The 22,387-nt window shown below is 44.9% G+C and overlaps 1 protein-coding gene across 1 annotated transcript; it reads right to left on the bottom strand.

Moving 5' to 3' along the window:
• Positions 1–1,072: 1,072 nt before the first annotated feature.
• LOC127574716 (centrosomal protein of 290 kDa-like) lies at positions 1,073–21,570 on the bottom strand. Its single transcript, XM_052024009.1, has 7 exons — positions 21,414–21,570; positions 18,374–18,513; positions 16,896–16,979; positions 15,548–15,641; positions 10,260–10,434; positions 3,523–3,617; positions 1,073–2,033 (listed from the first exon to the last, which is right to left on the bottom strand). The coding sequence occupies exons 1-7, from the start codon at positions 21,444–21,446 to the stop codon at positions 1,875–1,877; spliced, it is 780 nt and encodes a 259-aa protein (XP_051879969.1). The 5' UTR covers positions 21,447–21,570; the 3' UTR covers positions 1,073–1,874.
• Between the last annotated feature and the right edge of the window lie 817 nt (positions 21,571–22,387).

Genomic DNA, 22,387 nt, shown 5'->3' with positions numbered 1-22,387 from the left:
TGAAGAATGGGCTAGCAATTGAATGGTCCAATCAGAAAGCATTTCCAGTCATCTGTCCTGTCCAAATGTGCAGAGCTTACATCAGGGGTCCACGTGAGTATTTGACTGAACGAGAGATTTGTTCTTCTCAATGATCAGTGCGAGGATCGAGTACTTTTATGAAGAGCATAAGTGATAGCAAGGTAGGAAGGAGCAAATGAAAGGTGATCAATGAAGCAGTCAGGAGGAAGCAGCAAAACTTTAAATATGACCAAGGTAATCAGTATTTGGTTCTTTGGATGGTTATTTTGGCCCTCCCCATAAAACCACCGTGTGACACAACATCAACATGGGGAGACAGAGGGGTTCAGTTTAATGATGTATCGGAGAGACCTCCTCTGATGGTGCAGCAACTTATTAAGCACTCAGTGCCTACATCTCTGATGAGCAGCTTTTAGCAACAAGTTTCTGACTCAAAGGCATGTGTCCTATACAAGATAATGGCTGGCTTATTTGCCTGGTCACAAAATGTTCATTTAGATTTTGTTAGCCTTTGTATATGGTTTTGTACAACCTGAACTTCCAAAACCTTACATATAACCTACTCCAGATCATTAATGGAAAGCAAACAGAGCCATGGAGAACAATTCAGCCTTGTTAATAATTATCTGATATCTAACACAATTGAAATCAATTCAATTGAAATTATTCCATTATTTCTTCATTAACATTGTCGGCACGGTAGTGTAGCAGTTAGCGTAACACTATTACAGCGCTAGTGACCCGGGTTCTGTACGCCGCTGTCTGTAAGGAGTTTGTGCGTTCTCCCCGTGTCTGCATGGGTTTTCTCCGGGTGCTCCAGTTTCCTCCCGCATTCCAAAGATGTACAGGTTAGGAGCTGTGGGCATGCTATGTTGGCGGTGGAAGCGTGGCGACACTTGCGGGCTGCTCCCAGCATATTCTCAGTAACACAGAAAAGACGCATTTCACTGTGTGTTTCGATGTACATGTGACTAATAAATAAATATCTCAGCTTAACATTGCAAAGCAGGCTTTAACCAGCTGCTGGATTGGAACACCTGAAGCGAAACAATGAAGGACAAAGTCTTTTATTGGCACTTTCATGGGTTGAAGGAGTCACTGGGTTGACCAGCACTTATTGTTTATAATTGGTGTTGTGAATATCTGAGTATCCTGTGAAGCCACTTCAGGGACCAGCTGAGGGTCAACCACATTGATGTGGGTGGGGAGTCACTTAAGCCAGACCAGGCAAGGTCAACAGCTTTCCTTCCTGAAAAGATTAGGTTCTACAATAATCCAGTTGTTTCATCATCACAGTTCCTGAGCCTAGCTTTTTATTCCTAATTTAATTATTTGAATTTAAAGTCTCCAGGTGCTGTAGTGCAAGTCAAGCTCACCAGATTAATAGCATAAACCTCTAGATACTGGTCCAGCAACTTAACCAGAATGGTACCATCCCATTATCAATTCATTCAGCCAAAATACCAGAAGAAGGTCCTACTGAAACTACAGCAATATGAAGTGATATCCTTATTTTGGTGGTAGCACTCTGCATCAAAAGATTGTGGCTTCAAACACTGCAAAAAATATATGCCACGTAACTTGATGATGTTGTTGGAGATGTTCTCCTTTTGCTGAGATCTTAAAGTAGTTCTCTCAGGTGACTGGCACAATTCAAAGATGAGCTTGGGAACTTCTATGCAGACGTTGTTTGGATTGTTGTCCCCTCTCTTGCACTGGTTTTCTCCTACCTCTCACTGAATATTTCCAGCTTTGTGCTTTATCAGCTTTCCAGTATTTGCAGCTTTTTGCCTTTGGAGGTCAATTACCTTATTGCTATAGAAAAAGACTTGCGTTGTTCAAAAATTAATTCACTATGAATTCATTTTTTTTAATTTTGCAACCACTGACGGCTGTGGAAATGGAAGCCCACAGTTTTCACACATTTTTTGTAGACACTTCTCATATTCTTTATTCAGTTTAGCAGATTCCTGCAGAGCATACTTCAAATCTTCAATTTCTTCAAAGAATCCCTGCAATGCCCATGCAAAATATAAAATTAGTTTAAGAAATCAAATGATCAGGATATCTCATTAAAATACATGTTTTTGTTCTGAGCATGATGTGACAAAAAGAAATGTCTGCAGGTTGAAATGACAACATGAGAGATTTGGATATTCAAGTGAAATACATCTCGATACCACTTGGTCCTTGTTCCAAAGCAAATTGAAAATTATATTCTATTGGCATCGAAATGCGTTGTAATCTGATCAAAGGCAATGAATGGAATAGTTAGGTAGCAAATACCCACGCTGTGCTAAATACCACATACTGAGTTCAATGGAGCCCAAACAATTTATAACCTGCCAATGTTTATAGCAACAGCTTAGTTACAAGGTGACTCCAGATTGTTGGATTAGACACAGCATTAAACAAGGACTCGACATATGCTAATTTCATTACTTGTATCTTCAGAACAGCAATTGTACAAAAGTAATTTTTAAACGACTTTCTTAAAACAAAAGTCCAAGAAATTTAGGTCCAAGAACGAGTGAAGAAAATAATAAATCAGGTCGTGATGATTTGATAACACTAAGCTTGGAAGTTAAAAGTAAATATTTGGACCATAGAAATGAACATAGCCTGGTCCATCCTAGTAGTGGTACAGCCCTCCCCACTACTGAAGCATCTACAGGAGGTGCTGCCTCAAGAAGGCAGCATTAACATCAAGGATCCCCACCATCCAGGTCATGCCCTCTTCTTGCTGCTACTGTCAGGCAGGAGGTACAGAAGCCCGAAGTCCCACACCACCAGGTTCAGGAACAGCTACTTTCCTACAGCCATCAGGTTCTTGAACCAACCTGAACAATCCTAACCGCACCTCAGCAATGGAACACTGCAGACCACCTCTTGCACAACCACGGACTTGTTCCTGATTGTGGTTTTCTTGCACTTATGTCTTGTTTTGCAGTCTTTTTCTTCACTGTTTTTTATAATTTATGTTTTGTGTTTTGTCTGTACCCACGTGCTTGCGATGCTGCTGCAAGCAAGATTTTCATTGTACCTGTACTATGTATTTGTACATATGACAATAAACTCGATTTGACTCAAAATGAACTGCATGAGGAATGCTAATGAGGACAGTACACTTCAGGAATGTAACCCATAAACACAAGTGGCACAATACATTTTAACTCGGTTACATGGAATATTCCAATATCAAACTATGTGCTGCATCACAATCTCTTTATCTGCATCACAAAACACCAAATCTACTCCACATAGCCCAGCCGTGAGTTTCATCACTTCTCAATCACACCACCAATGGGATATCAATTTTCATGGAATAAAATCCACTTTGTCATTGAGGTGTGCATCCCAGGAGACCTACTCAATGGCTAAAGTCGATCCTTTTTGGGGTTGAAGGACAGTGTCTGGTGATGACCAAACAAGGCAGTGTCAGTAACATAAATAACAGGTATAGAGAAGGGGTACAGCAAATAAATTGTGAAAAATCAATACCTTATCCAGTCCAGCCAACTCATTTTTCAAGCTGTTTTTCTCCTTCGTTAGTCTGTCCCTCTCCTTCTGCAGCCTTTCTATCTTGAAGAGGAGTTCTATAGAAAACCACAAATATTAAACATAAAAATGAGGTTCCAAACATAGGTTTTAAAGTTTTAAGGCAATCTAGAAAAGTTTTGTGCTAGCAGTAAGTTGTTTACTACTTTTTATTAAAAGTGGATTCAAAAATTTTTTTACATCAGAAAAATGTCCTCTGCTCTCCCTTTCTCTAGTATCTGTCAGCTCAGTCACCAAGTGAGGGCAAGTGCACCACTGATCCTGTAATACAGGAGATCATCTTGGAATCTCTCTCTCTCTCTAAAAAAACCACATTCACAAACATCCTGACTGAACTACCTGCCAATCCCTTTTAGATACTAAGCTGGCATTCAAGGACTGCAAATGTTGCAGCTTTCTTCAAAAGGAGAGAAGGTTACACCCAGCAATTACTGATCAGTTAATTTAATGTCAGTGAGGAGGATGGTTTTAGAGAAATAACATTGGGAGAATATTAACATGCACTTGGACAGGCATGGATGCAGAACTAGGACAGAATTGTTAAGGTCAAGCTGTATTTGTCCAATGAGTTCATATATTCTCCAGGATGGTAACAGAAGCCAGAAAAGAGCAGTGCAGTTGTGAATATAGCCTTCCAAAAGTGGACTGGAAAAAAGCAAATTTATTCCAAGGAGGGAGAGAGAAAACAGACCAGTTTACATCAGTTATCAGGAAAGTGCTGGAGACCATCACTTATGAAGTGGTAACAGAGCACTTAAAAAAAACATTATTAGGCATTCTACATAGTTACATGGATCATACTTCAAACATTTATAAAAATTCTTTAAGAATGTAAATTGCAGAGCTGACAACAGGAAACCAGTGGATACTAAAAGGCTTTGATGTGGTACACACAAAATGCTATTGCACAAGATGTAGGCGGTAAATAGTGCAGTGCCTCAGGGACCAGTGCTGAGACCTCAACTTCAAGTCAAGTCGAGGTGAGGTACACTACAATGAAAAACTTGCTTGCAGCAGCATCACAGACATGTAGATACAGACAACACACAGAATATAAATGATACCATACAGAGGCAAAAATGCTGTGCAAAAGCAAGACAGTGCAAAATAAAACAAAGACACAATTGAAGACAAGTCCATGGTAGTGCAAGAGGTGGTCTGTAGTCTTTCATTGCTGAGATAGGGTTTGGGTTGTGCAGGTACAATGGTTGATGGTTGTAGGAAAGTAGCTGTTCCCGAACCTGGTGGTGTGGGACTTCAGGCTTCTGTTCCTCCTGCCTGACAGTAGCAGCAAGAAGAGGTTATGACCTGGATGGCGCAGATCCTTGATGACAGATGCCGCCTTCTTGAGGCAGCACCTCCTGTAGATGCTGTCAATGGCGGGGAGGGCTGTGCCCATGATAGATTGGGCTGTGTCCACTACTCTCTGCAGCCTCTTGCGTTCTTGTGCATTGAATTTGCCGTAGCAGGCTGTGATGCAACCAGTCAGGAAACTTTCAACAATGCATCTGCAGAAGTTAGTTAGAGTATCTAGTGACATGCCAAATCTCCTTAAGCTTCTAAAAAAAAGAGCCGCTGGCATGTTTTCTTCGTGATTGCATCAATGTGCTGGGCCCAGGACAGGTCATTCGAGATGTTAATGCCCAGGAATTTGAAGCTGCCAACTCTCTCCACCTCTGACCCACCAATGAGAATTGGTACGTGGTCTCTTGACTTCCTCTTTCTGATGTCAACAAATAGCTCCTTGGTTTTGTTGACGTGAAGTGTGAGGTTGTTATTACAGCACCACTCAACCAGATGTTCTATCTCACTCCTATACACTGACTCATTACCACTCATAATTCGCCCAACAATAGTGGTGTCATCAACGAACTAATAGATAGTATTGGAGCTGTGCTTAGCCACACAGTCGTGGTTATAAAGAGAGTAGAGCAGGGGGCTAAGCACACAGCCTTTAGGTGCACCTTGTTGATGACCAGCGAGGTGGAGATGCTATTACAGATCCATACTGATTGAGGTCTGCCAATGAGAAAGTCAAGGATACAGTTGCGAAGGGAGGTACAGAGGCTCAAGTCTTGGAGCTTGGTGATAAGTTTGGAGGGGATGATAGTGTTGAGCAGTAGTCAATGAACAGCAGCCTGACATATGCAGCCATAAGCATCCTCCCAAAGTACTTCATTATGGTGGATGTTAGTGCTACTGGATGGTAGTCATCCAGGCAGGTTACTGTGCTCTTCTTGGGCACTGGTACTATAGATGCCCTTTTGAAGCAGGTGAGAACCTCAGACCACAGAAGCAAGAGGATGAAGATGTCCTTGAGTACGCCAGCCAGGTGGTCTGCACAGATCTTCAATGCTCAGCCAGGTACGCCGTCTGGGCCAGACACTTTGCATGGTCCATCCTCTTGAAGGATGCCTTAATGTCAGCCTCGGACACTGAGCTCACAGGGTCATCCGGAGCTGTGGGGGCTCATGTGGGGTTGTCATTATTCTTCCTTTCAAAATGTGCATAGAAGTCACTGAGCTCATCCAGAAGTGATGCGTCATTGCCATTTATGCTACCCGTTTTTGCTTTGTAGGAAGTGATGGCGTGCAAGCCCTGACACAACTGTTGAGCATCCTTCTGCGATTCCAGTTTAGTCTGGAATTCTCTCTCCATGCTCGCAATGGCTTTCCGGAGGTCATACCTGGACATCTTGTATGATTCTGGATTGCCCGTCCTAAACATCACAGATCTAGCCTTCAGCCGATTATATATCTCCCGGTTCATCCAAGGTTTCTGGTTGGGGAAGACACAGAATGTTTTTGTTGGTACACTCTAGTCTACGCATTTCTTTATGGAATCAGTGACAACTGTGGCAGTATTCCTTCAGGTCTGCTGATGAATCCATGAACGTGGCACAGTCCACTGATTTGAAGCAGTTCTGCATTCACTCCTCTGTCTCCCTTGACCAGCCCTTCATAGTCCTCTCCACCAGTGTCACGCTCTTCAGTCCCTGCCTATACACAGGAAAAAGCACAGCCAAGTGGTCAGATTTACCAAAGTGCAGAAAAGGGATAGAACAGTAGGAGCACCTGATGGTGGTATAGCAGTGATCGAGTGTGTTTGTCTTTGGTGTTGAGGGCAACACGTTGATGATATTTAGGCAGAGATTTCTTCAGGCTTGCCTAATGAAGTCCCCAGCGATGATGAGGAAGGCATCGGGGTATGCCGTTTCATGTTTGTTGATCATGACACTCAATTCCCCAAGTGCTAGCTTGCTGTCTGCCTGAGGCGGGATGCAGACTGCAGTTGAGATGACAGGAGAGAACTCCCTCTGTAGGTAGAATGGTTGGCACTCAACCTCCAGATGTTCCAGATCTGGGAAGCAGGAATCGGACAAGACCATTATGTCCGAGCACCATCATGAGTTTATCACAAAGCAGACGCCGCCACATTTTCCTTTCCCTGACACCGCTGTCCAGTCCATATAGTGGATGGACAAACCCTCGGGCTGGAGCACCGTGTCCGGAGAGTGGGGGGGTGGGGGTGGGAGCCATGTCTCTGTGAAGCAGAGTACATAGCAGTCCCTCATATCCCTCTGATACAGCAGTCTTGCTCTTAGGTCTTCTATCTCGTTCACCAGTGATTGTACATTGGCCCAAAGGATGCTAGCGAGGAGGAGACTCAGGACCTTCGGTCTTACTGAAGTCCTCCCCGACGACCTTGTTTTCTAGCACAGTGGAGGCCTCCATTTCAATGGCTTAAGAGCCGGTTTGTTACTGCAGTATTCCTGGCTGCAGATTTGAGGTTTCGAAGTTCAGGATGTGTTCTACTGCCTCCATAATGTCGCCTCTCTCCAGTGCTTTTTTTTTAAATCTTTGTACAATTTGTATTGACAAAAATACTGAATGGACCAAGGGTATTATAAACTCAACTGAAGAGATAGGCAGGAAATTAGGCCATCAAGACACAAGTGTCAGCAAAGGTTTACAGATAGGCGAGTTGAATCAGTAAAAACACAGCAGATGGAGTAAGTGGTTAATATGAGGTTATCTACTTTGTAGAATTGGGGAGTAACTTTGCTTAAAAAGTCTGAGACTATTAAATGTTGGCATCGTTATATACAGAATTAGGATGCAGGTGCAGCGAATAAGCAATGCAAATCTGATTTCGGTCTTCATTGTAAAGGGATGGAATACTGTCTTTGTAAAACTGTACAGTGCTGTAGTCCTACAGTAAATTCATTGAATGCAGTGTAGTGTTCTGGTCTCCTTTTTAAGGATATATTTGCCCAGGAGTTAGGCTGATGGATTCCTAGGATAAGAGCATTGTCCCATGAGGAAAGATCAGGCAGAATGGGTATTTACTCTCTGGAGTTTAGAAAAGAGAGGTGATTAACAAAGGAAGCTAATCAGTGTTAAATATCTCTGGTTGCCTTTCCCATCCAGACCACTGATATAAGCAACAACCATCCTTCACACTACTTCCATTGAATGTATTGATACTTACAACCAGTGATGGTCACAAGGTGTAGCTGTGTGAACAACAACCGCTGGTTATTGGGACATAGCAGGGAGCCACTTGACATAAATAGTCTGGAAACTAGTTACCATATTTACATGGGAAATTATGTGTTCCTCAATATGTACTGTACATATATATAGATATTATGGTTTCATATTAGGACAGGGAAAATGTACGGGGAACATAATGGGCCACTTGGAGATTTATATAAAACTGGCCATGAATCGCATTGTTTTTGGGATTCACAGCAATTTCTGGAATTCTTCCCCTGTGAAAGTTAAGGGTTTACTGTAGATCCTTTGACCTATGGGGAATTGAGGCAGGGGACTGGGCAGAAAGTGTATGAGCAGATCTCACTGAATGGTGGAGCAGGTTCAAAGGAGCACATGGCCTACTCCTGGTCCTATTTCTTCTTATCTTCATGTTAGTTTTGTTTGAAAAATTAAAGCCTTTAGAACATAATTACAAAATTAGCTAAAGGATGGAAAAAAGAATTTTGGTGAATGATTGTTTTTGGACTGTACCAAGAGCACTCCAGTTTTCTTTTGATTGCATTAATGATTGAGAGTATAGGATAGAATTTTGAATTATGCAGTCAACGTAACCTGGAGTACAGTTGAATAAATTACTAACGGATTTTAAGAGGACAGAGACAATAGGCAGACACAAGACAAGAGAGTATGAGATGACGGATTTTGATAGGATGAATCGAAAGAACTGATAAAGAAACTAAATGGTACAATTTTAATGGAGATGGAGACAGAAAGAGAGAGACCTGGGTGTATTTGGATACCTATCAAGTGGCAGGACAAGTGGAAAAACTTGTTAATAAAACATATGGTTTTATAGCCACAAGGATGTGATTAAGCTAGAGTGGGTGTGGAAAAGATTCACAAGGGTGTTGCCTGGACTGGAGGGTTTGAGTCATATGCAGAGACTGGATAAGCTGGGACTGTTTTGCCTGGAGTGAAGGAGGCTGAGGGGTAACTCATCGAGGTTTATAAAATTATGTGGGGCATAGATAAGGTAGATAGTCACAGTATTTATTTCCAGGGTAGGGGAGCCTAAAACTAAATGGCACTGGTTTAAGGTGAGAGGGGAAAGATTTAAAGGGGATCGGAGGGGCAAGTTTTGCCACACAGTGTGTGGTGGGTATATGGAATGAGCTGCCAGAGGTGGTGGTAGAGGCATGTACAATTACAATGTTTAAAAAAAACATTTGGACAGTTACAAGGATAGGAAGGGTTTAGAAGGATAATGGGCAAATGGGGTTAGCTTAGACAGGCACCTTGGTCAGCATAGATGAGTTGGGCTGAAAGTTTCTGTGCTGTGTAACTATGAATCTATGAATACAAAAGCCAGAAGGCCATGATAAATCCATGTAATGCACTGATTCAGGTCAGTTGGAGTATTCTGGGCACACACTTTAGGAAGATTGTCAGAGCTCTGGAAAAGGTAGTGACTTATTAAAATATTACTATAATTACAAAGACCAGCAAACCTGGTGTTGTTCTCAATAGAACAGAACAGGTGAAATGCAGATTTGATAGGGATGTTCAAAATTATGAAGGATTTAGTGGAAGTAAAGAAACAGAAGCTGTTTTCAATGCCTGAAAGCTCAATAACAGGAGGGTGCAAACTTAAGGGAATTGGTAAAAGGTCACACAAAGGATTTGGAACACACTGCCTCACAGGGCGAGTGGAAGTAGATTCAACAGCATTCAAATCAAGAAGCTGGATGAATCCTACAAGAACAATTGCAGGGATACAGAGAAGGAATGGCAGGTATTAGGACTAACTGGATTGCTCTTCAAAAGAACTGAAGCAGGCACAGTGGTTCAAGTGGCCACCTTGTGCTTAACTGTTTGTGCCATTGAGCCATACTAGATAGGTCCTAGACTTGGTCAATGCTGAGTGAGCTTTCCCCAGCCTGGATGTCATTAATAGCCTCTCTGCCCTTAGAAAAATTCTCAGCAGGTATACCTATTCCTGGTCACCTGTCAAAAAGCATGAGGCTGCCTTTGCCTGTGGTAATCCCTCCCCTACCTATCCCATATAGTTATCCGGCACTCCAACTATACATGAGGAACGGACACTTGAGGTAGCAGCTGTACAACTGCTTCACGTTAAAAGTCAACGTCCCCAGGAGGGAAAACATCCAGTTGAAGCCTCACCGATGTTAATGCAGTCTGGTGAGCAAGCACTGGCACCACCAGACACACGTTTGCGAGATGCAGAGTCTCGCTCTGGCTTCGACGTCCTTTGCCTTCTCCCCACAGACGTTTGCTCCAGCTGCCGAATCTTTTGCTTAGACGTCACTAACTGTAGTTCTAACTCATGGATCGCCACCTGGAAGATGCAAGAGGGAGGAACCAAAACATTTCTAAATGAACAAGTGTATTTGAAATTAAAAATCTGAGTGAGCATTAATGGTTATTACTCTTGCCTATTGGACTCTGAGTCAAAAATCAACTTTTACTTAGAAGGGAAAATAATAGACTTTCTGATGCAAACTATTTCTAGGGTCAATTAGCATCGGACATATAAATTGATGTAAATTTAAATTCAACATCGAGTGAAAATTTTAAAACTGCAGATGCTGGAAATCTAAAGTAAAAATAGAAAATGCTGGAAATACTCAGCAGGTCAGGCTGCATCTGTGGGAAGAGAGACAGAGTTAATGTTTCAAGTCAAAGACTCCATCAGAAATTCAGCATCTGTTTGCCTGGTCTACTGCTTTCATTACGCTTTTATCAAAAGATATTGAGCAGCTTTGGGATAATTTATTCTCCATGCAGACACCATGTCCTTTAATTTACTCCTAAATATTTTTTATATATTTATGGTGCACAAATGGCATCTCTAGTTGAAATCGGATGCTTTAAAATTTCATGTAATCTTCAAAGGAATTTTGGTGATGAGGCCAACTTCTTCTATGGCAGCAATTATTCTGAAAGTACTGTAAAGCCCAGGTACCTGAGGTTCATGTCTGCTGTAAGTGAAACCAAGCTCCTAGTGCTGTATACACTGAGATTTGGCACAGAAAAGTGTAAATGTTGTAACTGCTGCAAATTTACTATTTATAGTTTTTTTTATCTGTTTACCTTTCAGTAAACCTACTAGTTTATCTTCCAAACCTTGATGCGTATCCTTGAACCAGCAAACTGTATCTTGATAAAAATTAAATCGTACTCTCAGTTCCAAAGGATCTACTCTCTCCCAACACAAGCATCTTGTGTGTATCCAATTTCTCATCTTTATACCACGTTCTGCTGCCTAGGCATCAGCTCTGGAATTCCCTCTTGAAACCTTTCCTGCTTTTCCAGCTTTCTATCCCTCTTTAACATTCTTGGAAACCTACCTCTTTAGTATAATCCCTAATGAGATTCATTGACAAGTTTTACAATGAAATTCTGTTAAGCTACTTGTAATGACTGCAAGTGTTAAAGATGTGACATAAATTAGTTATTGTTGAGTGAGAGGGCTTTTAATGTAGTGGTGTTAATGCTGAACCTGAACAAGGTACTGTTATCTAAAAAGATAACTGTGAGAGTAGCAAAGGTTGGATTACTTTTTACTTGCAATCTAGGGGTTACTCAAGCAGTCCTGATTTTTTCATAAATATTACAGCACAGAACAGGCCCTTTGGTCCACAATGTTGTGCCAACCTAATTAAATTAGTAATCAAATGCCCAACTAAACTAATCCCATCTGCCTAAATATCCATATCCTTACATTTCCGACACATTCATGCGCCTATCTAAGAGCCTCTTGAACGCCTCTATCATATTTGCCTCCAGCACCAACCCAGGCAGCGCATTCCAGGCACCCACCACTCTGTGTAAAAAAACTTGCCCCGCACATCTCCTTTGAACTTACCCCCTCTCACCTTAAATGCATGCCCTCTGGTATTAGACATTTCAACCCTGGGGAAAAGGTACTGGCTGTCTACTCTATCTATGCCTTTCATAATCTTATAAACCAATCAGATCTCCCCTCAGCCTCTGCTGCTCCAGAGAAAACAACCCAAGTTTGTCCAACCTCTCCTTATAGCACATGCCATCTAATCCAGGCAGCATCCTGGTAAACCTCCTCTGCACCCTCTCCAAAGCCTCCACATCCTTCCTATAATGGGGCAACCAGAACTGAATGCAATACTCCAGATGTGGCCAAACCAGAGTTTTATAAAGCTGCAGCATAACTTTCTGACTCTTGAACTCAAAGCCTCTACTAATAAAGGCAGGCATGCCTTCATTCCTTCTTTACTGCCTTATCAACCTGTGTAGCCACCTTCAGGGAACTATGAACTTGAACCCCAAGATCCCTCTGCTCATCAACACTGTTAAGGGTCTTGCCATTAACAGTGTACTATGCCTTTACATTTGATCTCCCAAGGTGCAAAACTTCACATTTGACCGGGTTAAACTCCATCCGCCATATGTCCACCCATGTCTGCAATGGATCTATATCCCGCTGTATCCTTTGCCAGTCTTCTACGCTATCCACAGCACCACCAATCTTCGTATCATCTGCAAACTTACTAACCCATCCATCTACGTTTTCATCCAGGTCATTTATATACATCACAAACAGCAGAAGTCCCAGTACAGATCCCTGAGGAACACCACTAGTCACAGACCTCCAGCTAGAATAAGTCCCATCAACCACTACCCTCTGTCTTCTATGGGTAAGCCAGTTCTGAATCCAAATGGCCAACTCACCGTGGATCCCATGCATCTTAATCTTCCGGATGAGCCTCCCATGAGGGACCTTGTCTAATGCCTTACTAAAATCCACGTAGACAACATCCACAACTCTACCTTCATCAATCACCCTCGTCACCTCCTCAAAAAACTCAGTCAAGTTAGTAAGACACGACGTGCCCCGCACAAAGCCATGCTGACTGTCTGTAATTAGGCCTTGGTTTTCCAAATGCTCATAAATCCAAACCAGAAGAATCCCCTCCAGTAACTTCCCTACCACTGAAGTGAAAATCGCCGGTCTATAGTTTCCAGGATTATCCCTGCTTCCCTTCTTGAATAATGGGACAACATTAGCTACTCGCCAGTCCTCCAGGACCTCGCTTGTGGCTAGAGAGGACACGAAGATCTTGGTCAAGGCCCCAGCAATCTCATCTCTTGCATTTCTCAATAACCTGGGGTATATTCCATCAGGCCCTGGGGACACCCACCTTAGTGCTCTTTAAGAGGCTCAACACTACCTCCTTCTTTATCTCAAAGTGCATGCTCCGCACTCATCTCCCTCTCCTCCACATCCTTCTCCTTGGTAAATACTGACGCAAAGTACTCATTTAGGACCTCACCCACATCCTCTGCTTCCAAGCACATGTTCCCTCCTTCATCCTTGAGTAGCCCTACCCTCTCCCTAGTTACCCTCTTGCTCTTGATGTATGTATAGAATGCCTTGGGATTCTCTTTAATCCTACTTGCCAAGGACTTTTCATGGCCCCTCCTGGCTTTCCTAATTCCCTTCTTGAGTTCTTTTCTAGTTTCTTTATAATCTTGAAGGGCTCTGTTTGATCCTAGCTTCTTAAGCTTTACATAATTTCCTTTTTCTTTTTGACTAAATTCACCACCTCTCTCGACATCCAAGGTTCTCTTACCTTGCTATCCTTGTCCTACCTTTTTCCTGGAACATACCTGTCCTGTACTTTGTGCAGTTGGTCTTTAAACACCCTGCACGTGTCAGATGTGGACTTGCCCAAAAACAGCTGTTCCTAATTAACTCTCCCTTGTTCCTGCCTAACGTTCTCATAATTTGCCCTGCTCCCATTTAACACTCTCCCTCAAGGTCCATACTTATCCTTATCTATAGTTATCTTAAAATTTAAGGAGTTGTGATTACTGTTCCCTAACTGTTCTCCCACTGAAAGGTCGGTCACCTGACCAGGCTCATTATCCAACTCCAGTATGGCCCCTCCTCTTGTTGGACTACCTATATATTGATTTAAGAAACCCTCCTGGATACACATAACAAATTCTACCCCGACTGTACCTCTTACACTAAGGCAATCCCAGTTTATATTAGGGAAGTTGAAGTCCCCCACGACAACAACCCTATTGGTTTTACACCTTTCCCTAAACTGCCTGCATATCTGTTCCTCAATGTCCCGGTGGCTACTGGGGGGTCTGTAGTATAATCCCATCAGAGTGATTGCACCTTTCTTATTTTTGAGTTCCACCCATATAGACTCAATGGACGAGCCCTCCATTATGTCCCCTCTGAGTGTAGCTGTGATATTGTCTCTGATTAGTAGTGCAACTCCCCCCCCTCCCCCTTTTACCTCTTTCTTTTCTAAAACATCGAAACCCTGGAACATTAAGCACCCAGTCCTGTCGCTCTCCCAACCAAGTCTCTGTAATGGCCACAACACCACAGTTCCAGGTACTGATCTACGATCGAAGTTCATCACCCTTACCCACAATACTCCTAACATTCAAATACACACACTTCAACCCGTCCATCCCATTGTGCCTATTACTTTGCTCCCGCCTGTTTATATTAGTCCTAACTTCTACCTTTCTCTGAATCCGTCCACTTTCTGACCCGGTGCTCTGGTCCACATCCCCCTGCCAAACTGGTTTAAACCCTCCTGAGTAGCACTAGCGAACCTCCCGGCCAGGATATTGGTTCCCTTCCAGTTGAAGTGCAACCCGTCCCTCTCGTACCGGTCACCCCTGCCCCAGAAGAGGTTCCAGTAAGACTGCTGGTCATAACCAGCAATGTTCAAAAATGTGCAAACTCAAGGTAAGCAAATATTGGCATTTAGCAACAGAGGAAAAAAGACACATTCAAAATGCTGAAGCATATGGAGATGCAGGAACATTAGGCAAAGGAGGAGTAAGCTCACTCGAGATTTGAGGCTTCGGCATCTTTTCACTAAGTGCAATCTGATCAAAAGGAACATTCAGGTAGGTACATGAGAATTTGATGTATATTACTACAGAAAAACAAAGTGTTGAATTAAATAAAATACAAAATCAGCACTAAATATCATAGTCCACAGGTGGCTAGAAACAACAGGTTTCGTGTTCATCTTCTGTTATGGAATGTTTAGAAATCCCAAAAATAGCATGAAGAGAAACAGGTCAACTGACATTTATGCAGCACCTTTAACATGGAAAGAAAAACATGGCAAAATGTTTTACAGAAGGAAATTGTGGCATTTTTTTAAAATTTTACTGCTGCTACCAATATAAATAATTCCATCTATATGATTGGGCTAACAGCCATATGGTTCCTGGAATGAAGGAACCCATAAACAAACCATTGACCAAAATAAATAAAATTGTAGTCCTGTTTATGATCAAATTTAGTTTTGATTCTAAACCTAGGGTACTCCTGTAAGCGCTGTACTGTGTATTCCACACACCATAATATTTCATGCGTAAATATTTACTGCATTAGAAGTAAGATGTGACACAAAAAATGCACAACTCACAGTGAGCTTTGAAATGGCTTCACTCTGCTCTTTGTTGGTTTTAATTTCTTCTTCGTATCGTTTCTGAAGGGCATTGTACATCTGCAACAGCCCACTAGGAAAATAATGGCATCATCTTTAGTTTCAGAATGGGTCAACCATTTCTAACATAATACCTACATGATCAACGAGTTCAATATTGTAACCACCATATTATCCACCTATCTCCTGTGTATCCCAAGTGCCATGGCACAATTCTTGCTATCCTGACCAACATTCATCCCACAACCAGCACCACTAAAAACAGACCATTCAACTCATTGTTCTTCCTGTAATGTTGGTGGTGCGGAAGGTTCCGGTTAATTAAATATGCTTCGTGCAATTTGAGACACCTTTCAGAATGTATGTTATGAAATTTTTCTCTTGGCGTGTAAAAATTATCAGAACAGGCAACTTAAGGAAAATATAAGAGGGTAGGAACAGGAGTAGGACATTCAGAATTTAAAGCCTGTTCCATTGTTCAACTAGTTAAAAGGTGACTTGTATCTCATCTACATTAGTGCATCGTCGTTCATCTACCCATCAACTTCTTAGAACAGTACTGCACAGGACCAGGCCCTTCAGCCCACAATGTCTGTGCTGACCATGATGCCAGACAAACCTAATCCCATTTGCCTGCACATCCCTCCATTCCCTGCATGTCCATGTGCCTGTCCAAATGCCCCTTAAACGTCACTATCATATCTGCTTCCATCCACCTGCCCTGGCAGCACATTGCAGGCACCCACCACTCTGTGTCAAAAAACTTGCCCCACACATATCTAAACTTTCCCCCTCTCACCTTAAACCTACGCCCTATTGTATTGGACATTTCCACCCTGGGAAAAAGACTCTATCAGTTCTGAATATTTAAATTGATCCTGTAGCCTTTGGTGGAGCAAGATTTCTACCTCCCTTTGTGTGGAAAAAATGCTTCCTGATTTCCCTACTCACAGACCTGAACGTAACAAAATTCACTTATTTTCCCAAAAGAAACAATCATTCTCAACTGACTTTGGAGACAAGAGGCACATAAATTGATATTTATTCTGTATTAATTCCTTAAAAGAGTTGGCACCTCATTTTAAATATTCTTGCAACTCGTGAGGATATTTTACTTAGAAAGGATATAACGTATTCCAAAGATTTCCAGTGCAGAATTGCTGCTGACGGTCAAAGAAATCATGGTCACAAATCAAAATTAATTTCGTCAAACTTCTTTAAAGAGGAAACTATTCCTGGTCTCTTATTGATTACTTTTCTTTTGTATGGTTTCTACTATGGCACAAATTTCTATTGCCTTCTTTATTATGAGCAGATAAATACTTACTTCCTCTTTACATCTGTCTTTGCAGCATTGTCCTCTTTAAGGCCAGCTCTGTGCCATGGCTGAGGTTCAGTCTGTATTTGAGCACTTTATAGATTGAGAAGTTTAGTATTAATCCTTTGATGCTTTCAACATGAGTCCAATTATAGTCAGAATCAACCTATACCTACACTTCAAACAGATGGTTACTAGTAATAAGACAGGCATAGCGAGGATATGTCGGTTCCCATAACAACACCATTTATTCTGAGAAAATATGTAATGTCAAAGGAAAAAAAAATGTTCAAGGTTAAGGGAGCTAGAGACGGGTGATGGTGGCGGAGGACTGTATTGTCTTCCATTTGAGGAAGACACGGTGAGCGCTCAGGCTATTCTGGGCAGGGGAGGAAGGAGTGGGGGGAGGAAAGAGCAGATGTATACATAGATTTGATGTCCACAGCAAAAATGACACCATAAAGTGGCAGACTGCATTGGAAGAGGCAATGGTGCAAGAGGGAAGAGTCTGGACAAGCCACATAATTTGTACGTCATCACAGCAAGACAGTTTATGTATTTATAAAATAAAACCTTACAAGAGGAACAAAACATTTTAAACAAGACAGACACAGTAACGTCAGTAAGGCCGAACATCAGAATTATTTAAATCTTAAGTTTGGGAGAGGATGAGTGGGGGGCGGGGAGGGTTGTCTATGAAATCAACGATAAGTAATTTAAATCAAACAATGACACAATTATTACTTGTGGGACTGAGCCAACACTAAGTGTGGAAATTTGCATGGACAGAGATTTAAAACAGGTTACAGTGTACTCCTGCATTACGGAGGGATGTGTTCCTAGAAAACCATCTGTATTGCAACTTTCCGTTAAACAAACTCTTTGCTTCCCCCCCAACTGAATCCTATTTTATAAGTGGAGATGCATTCCTATAGGAAGTCTTTCTCTCAACAGTAATGCCCCCCGCAGTGTGTGGTCCACAGTCAAGGGAATTCTGATTGTGTTGTAGGCAGAAGAGAAAGGGTTGTTGTTTTAATTAACTTGAAATGAATGTTACATTATTTGATAAAGTATTGTATTAGTGCCAATAGAAGATGTTGCCTTGTCAGTTTCCAAAGCAGGTCTCTTAAGTGGCCTCTCACAGCGAACTGGCAGCCTGTGATCATTGTCATTGGTAAACTAGTTCATTCCCTGTGTACATTTTGTGCTTATTTACTATTTTCACACAAATTCCATAACAGTGAATTTCTATTCCATATCACAAATTTTTTGGTAGTGATTTGTGAATTCCGTAAGGGTGAATTTCCATTACCCGAACTGCCGTAACTCAGGGGTTCAGTGTACTTATATAAGTTCCTTACTCTTGGGTAAAATTTTGGGGGAGTCTTTTTACAAGTACCCAAGTATGAGTTGCATATGATAATAAAACAGTATTAAAACAGCATGTTTACACAAGTAGAGAAAAAGGATGCCCTTAGGGCTCTCACTCTCTTGTGGTTACAAAGTCCCTCATCAGCTGTTGCAGACGAACTTTTTCCTGGATTTCTGAAAGCTCGGTCTCCAGCAGTTCATTCTTCTGACGGAGTTTCTTCAGTTTTCTTTGCAAGTGCTCATTTTCAGCACAAAGCTATGGAAACACATAGGCGCTGGGTTAAGACCATTCAGCTGTACAAGACGTTGGTGAGACCACACTTGGTCACCCTGCCAGAGGAAGGATGTCATTTAGCAGGAAAGGGTACAGAAAAGATTCACGAGGATGTTACTGGGACTGGAGGGAGCTACAAGAAGAGACTTGATAGGCTGGGACTTTCTCCCCTGGAGCAAAGGAGGCTTATAAAATCGTGAGGGGCATAAATAAGGTGAATGGTTACAGTCTTTTTCCCCAGGGTGGGGGGATTCTAAACAAGAGGGCATAGGTTTAAGGTGAGAGGGGCAAGGCTTAAAAGGGATCTGAAGAGCAACTTTTTCCACACAGAGGTAATTGGTTTATTATCGTCACATGTACCAAGATACAATGAAAAGCTTTTGCTTACATGCTAATCTGACAGATCATTCCGTGCATAAGTACATCGAGGTAGTACAAAAGGAAAACAAAACAGAATGTAGAATATAGTGTTACAGTTACAGAGAAAGTGCAGTGCAGGTAGACAATTAAAGTGCAAGGGCCATGATGAAGTAGATGGAGAGATCGAAAGTTCATGTTTATGCTACAAGAGGTCCCTTCAAGAGTCTTAAAACAGTGGGATAGAAGCCATCCTTGACCCCAGAGGTATGTGTTCTTAAGCTTTTGTATCTTCTGCCTGAAGGAAGGGGGGAGAAGAGAGAATGACCGGGGTGGGGACCTTGATTATGTTGGCTGCTTTCCCGAGACAGCAGGAAGTGTAGATGGAGTCGATGGAGGGGAGGCTGGTTTGCACGATGGACTGGGCCGCATTCACAACTCTCTACAATTTCTTGTGGTCTTGGGTGGTATGTATATGGAATGAGCTGCCAGAGGAAGTGGTAGAGATGGGTGCAATTACAACATTTAAAGGACATTTAGACAGGTACATGGACAGGAAAGGTTTAGAGGGATATAAGATATCCTTATCAGTCACGTGTACATCAAAACACGCAGTGAAATACATATTGGCCAAACATGGGAAAATGGGACTAGCTCAAGTAGACAACTTGGTCAGTATGGACAAGTTGGGCCAAAGGGCCTATTTCCACGATGTATAACTGTTTCTCTATCAATGTCAATTCCCAAACCTACTTCAACTTACATCTTAGAAACTTTCTCTTCCATTAGGTGAATGGTTCTCTAGTTTCTAATGTCATTCATGTAAATTTGTTGTCCTGGTGGGGTGAAATCCTCTATTTACCTTCCCACTAACACAAGATTCCCTGGGAAACAAGCAACCTATGGCTGAGAAGAGAGGCTGAGAGACAACAGAGGCAAGCGATAGGCAAGCATTGGGGGAGGGGGAAGAGCCTGGGAGGCGCACAGTGGGGACTCATGAGGGGAAGTGAGGCAAGTAGGGACCCGGGAGGGTATGGGGAAGGGAAAGTGAGGGGGGAGCCGGGGGAAGGAGAGGAGCAAACTTATGGGGTGATCCCGGGGGGGGGGGGGGTGGTGGAGGGGAGGGGAGGGAGAGGGAGGAGAGGGGTGGGGGGAGGGAGAGGGAGGAGAGGGGTGGGGGGAGGGAGAGGGAGGAGAGGGGTGGGGGGAGGGAGAGGGAGGAGAGGGGTGGGGGGAGGGAGAGGGAGGAGAGGGGTGGGGGGAGGGAGAGGGAGGAGAGGGGTGGGGGGAGGGAGAGGGAGGAGAGGGGTGGGGGGAGGGAGAGGGAGGAGAGGGGTGGGGGGAGGGAGAGGGAGGAGAGGGGTGGGGGAGGGAGAGGGAGGAGAGGGGTGGGGGGAGGGAGAGGGAGGAGAGGGGTGGGGGGAGGAGGGGGAGGAGAGAGGTGGGGGAGGAGGGGGAGGAGAGGGGTGGGGGGAGGAGGGGGAGGGGGGGAGGGGGAGGGGGGGAGGGGGAGGAGGGGGAGGAGGGGAGGAGGGGGAGGCGGGGAGGAGGGGGAGGAGGGGGAGGAGGGGGGAGGAGGGGGAGGAGGGGGGGAGGAGGGGGAGAGGGAGGAGGGGGGGGAGAGGGGGGGAGGGGGGGAGGGGGGAGGGGGGGGAGAGGGGGGGAGGGGGGGAGGGGGGGAGGGGGGGGAGGGGGGGAGGGGGGGGAGAGGGGAGGGGGGGGAGGGGGGGAGAGGGAGGGGGGGAGAGGAGGAGAGGGGGGAGAGGAGGGGAGAGGGAGGGGGAGAGAGGGAGGGGGAGAGGGGGAGGAGGGAGAGAGGGAGGAGGGGGAGAGAGGGAGGAGGGGGAGAGAGGGAGGGGAGAGAGGGAGGGGGAGAGAGGAGGGGAGGGGGAGGGAGGGAGGGGGAGGGAGGGAGGGAGGGGGAGGGAGGGAGGGAGGGGAGGGAGGGAGGGGGAGGGAGGGAGGGGGAGGGAGGGGGAGAGAGGGAGGGGGAGGGGGGGGAGAGAGGGGGGGAGGGAGGGGGAGAGGGAGGGGGAGAGGGAGGGGGGGAGAGGAGGGGGAGGGAGGGGGGGAGAGGAGGGGGGAGGGAGGGGGGGAGAGGAGGGGGGAGGGAGGGGGGAGAGGAGGGGGGAGGGAGGGGGGGAGAGGAGGGGGGAGGGAGGGGGGGAGAGGAGGGGGAGGGAGGGGGGGAGAGGGGGGGAGGGAGGGGGGGAGGGGGGAGGGGAGAGGGGGAGGGGAGAGGGGGGAGGGGAGAGGGGGGAGGGGAGAGGGGGGAGGGGAGAGGGAGGGAGGGAGGGGGAGAGGGAGGGAGGGAGGGGGGGAGAGGGAGGGAGGGAGGGGGGAGAGAGGAGGGAGAGGGGGAGGGAGGGAGAGAGGGAGAGAGGAGGGAGAGGGAGAGGGAGGGGGGAGCCCGGTGAGGTGGATTCGGGGGGGGAGGCAGAGCCAGGGCAGGATGTGGGGTGAGGCGGGGAGCCCAGGGCAAAGGGGGAGGGGGGACGTCGGGCCCGACCCCCGACCTGACTCACCCAGAGACACCGGTGGACGGTCGGAACCGCCATGATCGGCGAGGACGAGATGAAGTGACGGGCGACGATTCACACACGGGCTGAAATCACAGCCATCCCGCGGGGAGGGGAGGGGGGGTTCCCGTTGCTAGGTAACGGAGGCTTCAGCGGCTCTCCGTGTCTGCGCCCCCTGCCGCCGGGAGGACCGAACTGCCCCTGGGTAGTGAGCGGGGGAGGGTCGACTGCGCCCCCTGTCGCGGGGAGGCCAACGTAGCCGGCGCCGGTGGCTGAGACAAGCGCCATCTATCGTTAGGATGATCAAACTACAGTGTAAAAAATGGGATGCCTGCGCCGCCAGACGGTGGGATGGTCGAACTGCAACACAGGGGGTGGGAGACCAGCGCCATCTCCCCTCGGAGGATCAAAGTGCAGCCGAGAAGCGGCGGAGTGGGGAACACAGCGCCACCCGCCGCTGGGAGGACCAGGGCGTCGTCTGCCAGGAATTGGGATGATGCTACCTCAATTCCAAGGTTTAAGATGTCATTCTGGTCTCGTATTTCTGCTAAACAGAAATCAATGGAGCTTGGATTCAAAGGAGTCTATTATTGCAATAAGAAGGAAGGATATCCTTGAAAATTCTTCAAATGAGGCCAAATGGTTAGATGTTAGAAACACTAAGAGGGCAATCTCCTTGCTGGGGATGATCTAATGGGGCAGTCATCAGCAGTTTGTTATGAAGAAGGACAAGGATAGACCAGAAATCAAGGTCCTGAATTTGGGGATTTCAATGTATCAAGACAGGACCTGACAATATTAGACAGGGTATAGCTACTTGCAGTTACATCTACATGCAATCAGTCCGGCCAAGTCTAAGGAACCGCGGATGTCAAGGGACATGAAGGGTTTATTGAAGAAAAAGGGTGGCTTAGAGAACTGAAATCAGGAATGGTCCTACAGGACTATGGAAAGTGTAATGCAAGGAGGAGGCACGAAAT

The sequence above is a fragment of the Pristis pectinata genome, chromosome 9 (assembly GCF_009764475.1).
Source record: "Pristis pectinata isolate sPriPec2 chromosome 9, sPriPec2.1.pri, whole genome shotgun sequence".
Classification (NCBI taxonomy): domain Eukaryota; kingdom Metazoa; phylum Chordata; class Chondrichthyes; order Rhinopristiformes; family Pristidae; genus Pristis; species Pristis pectinata.
This window is presented reverse-complemented; position numbering and strand designations above follow the sequence as displayed.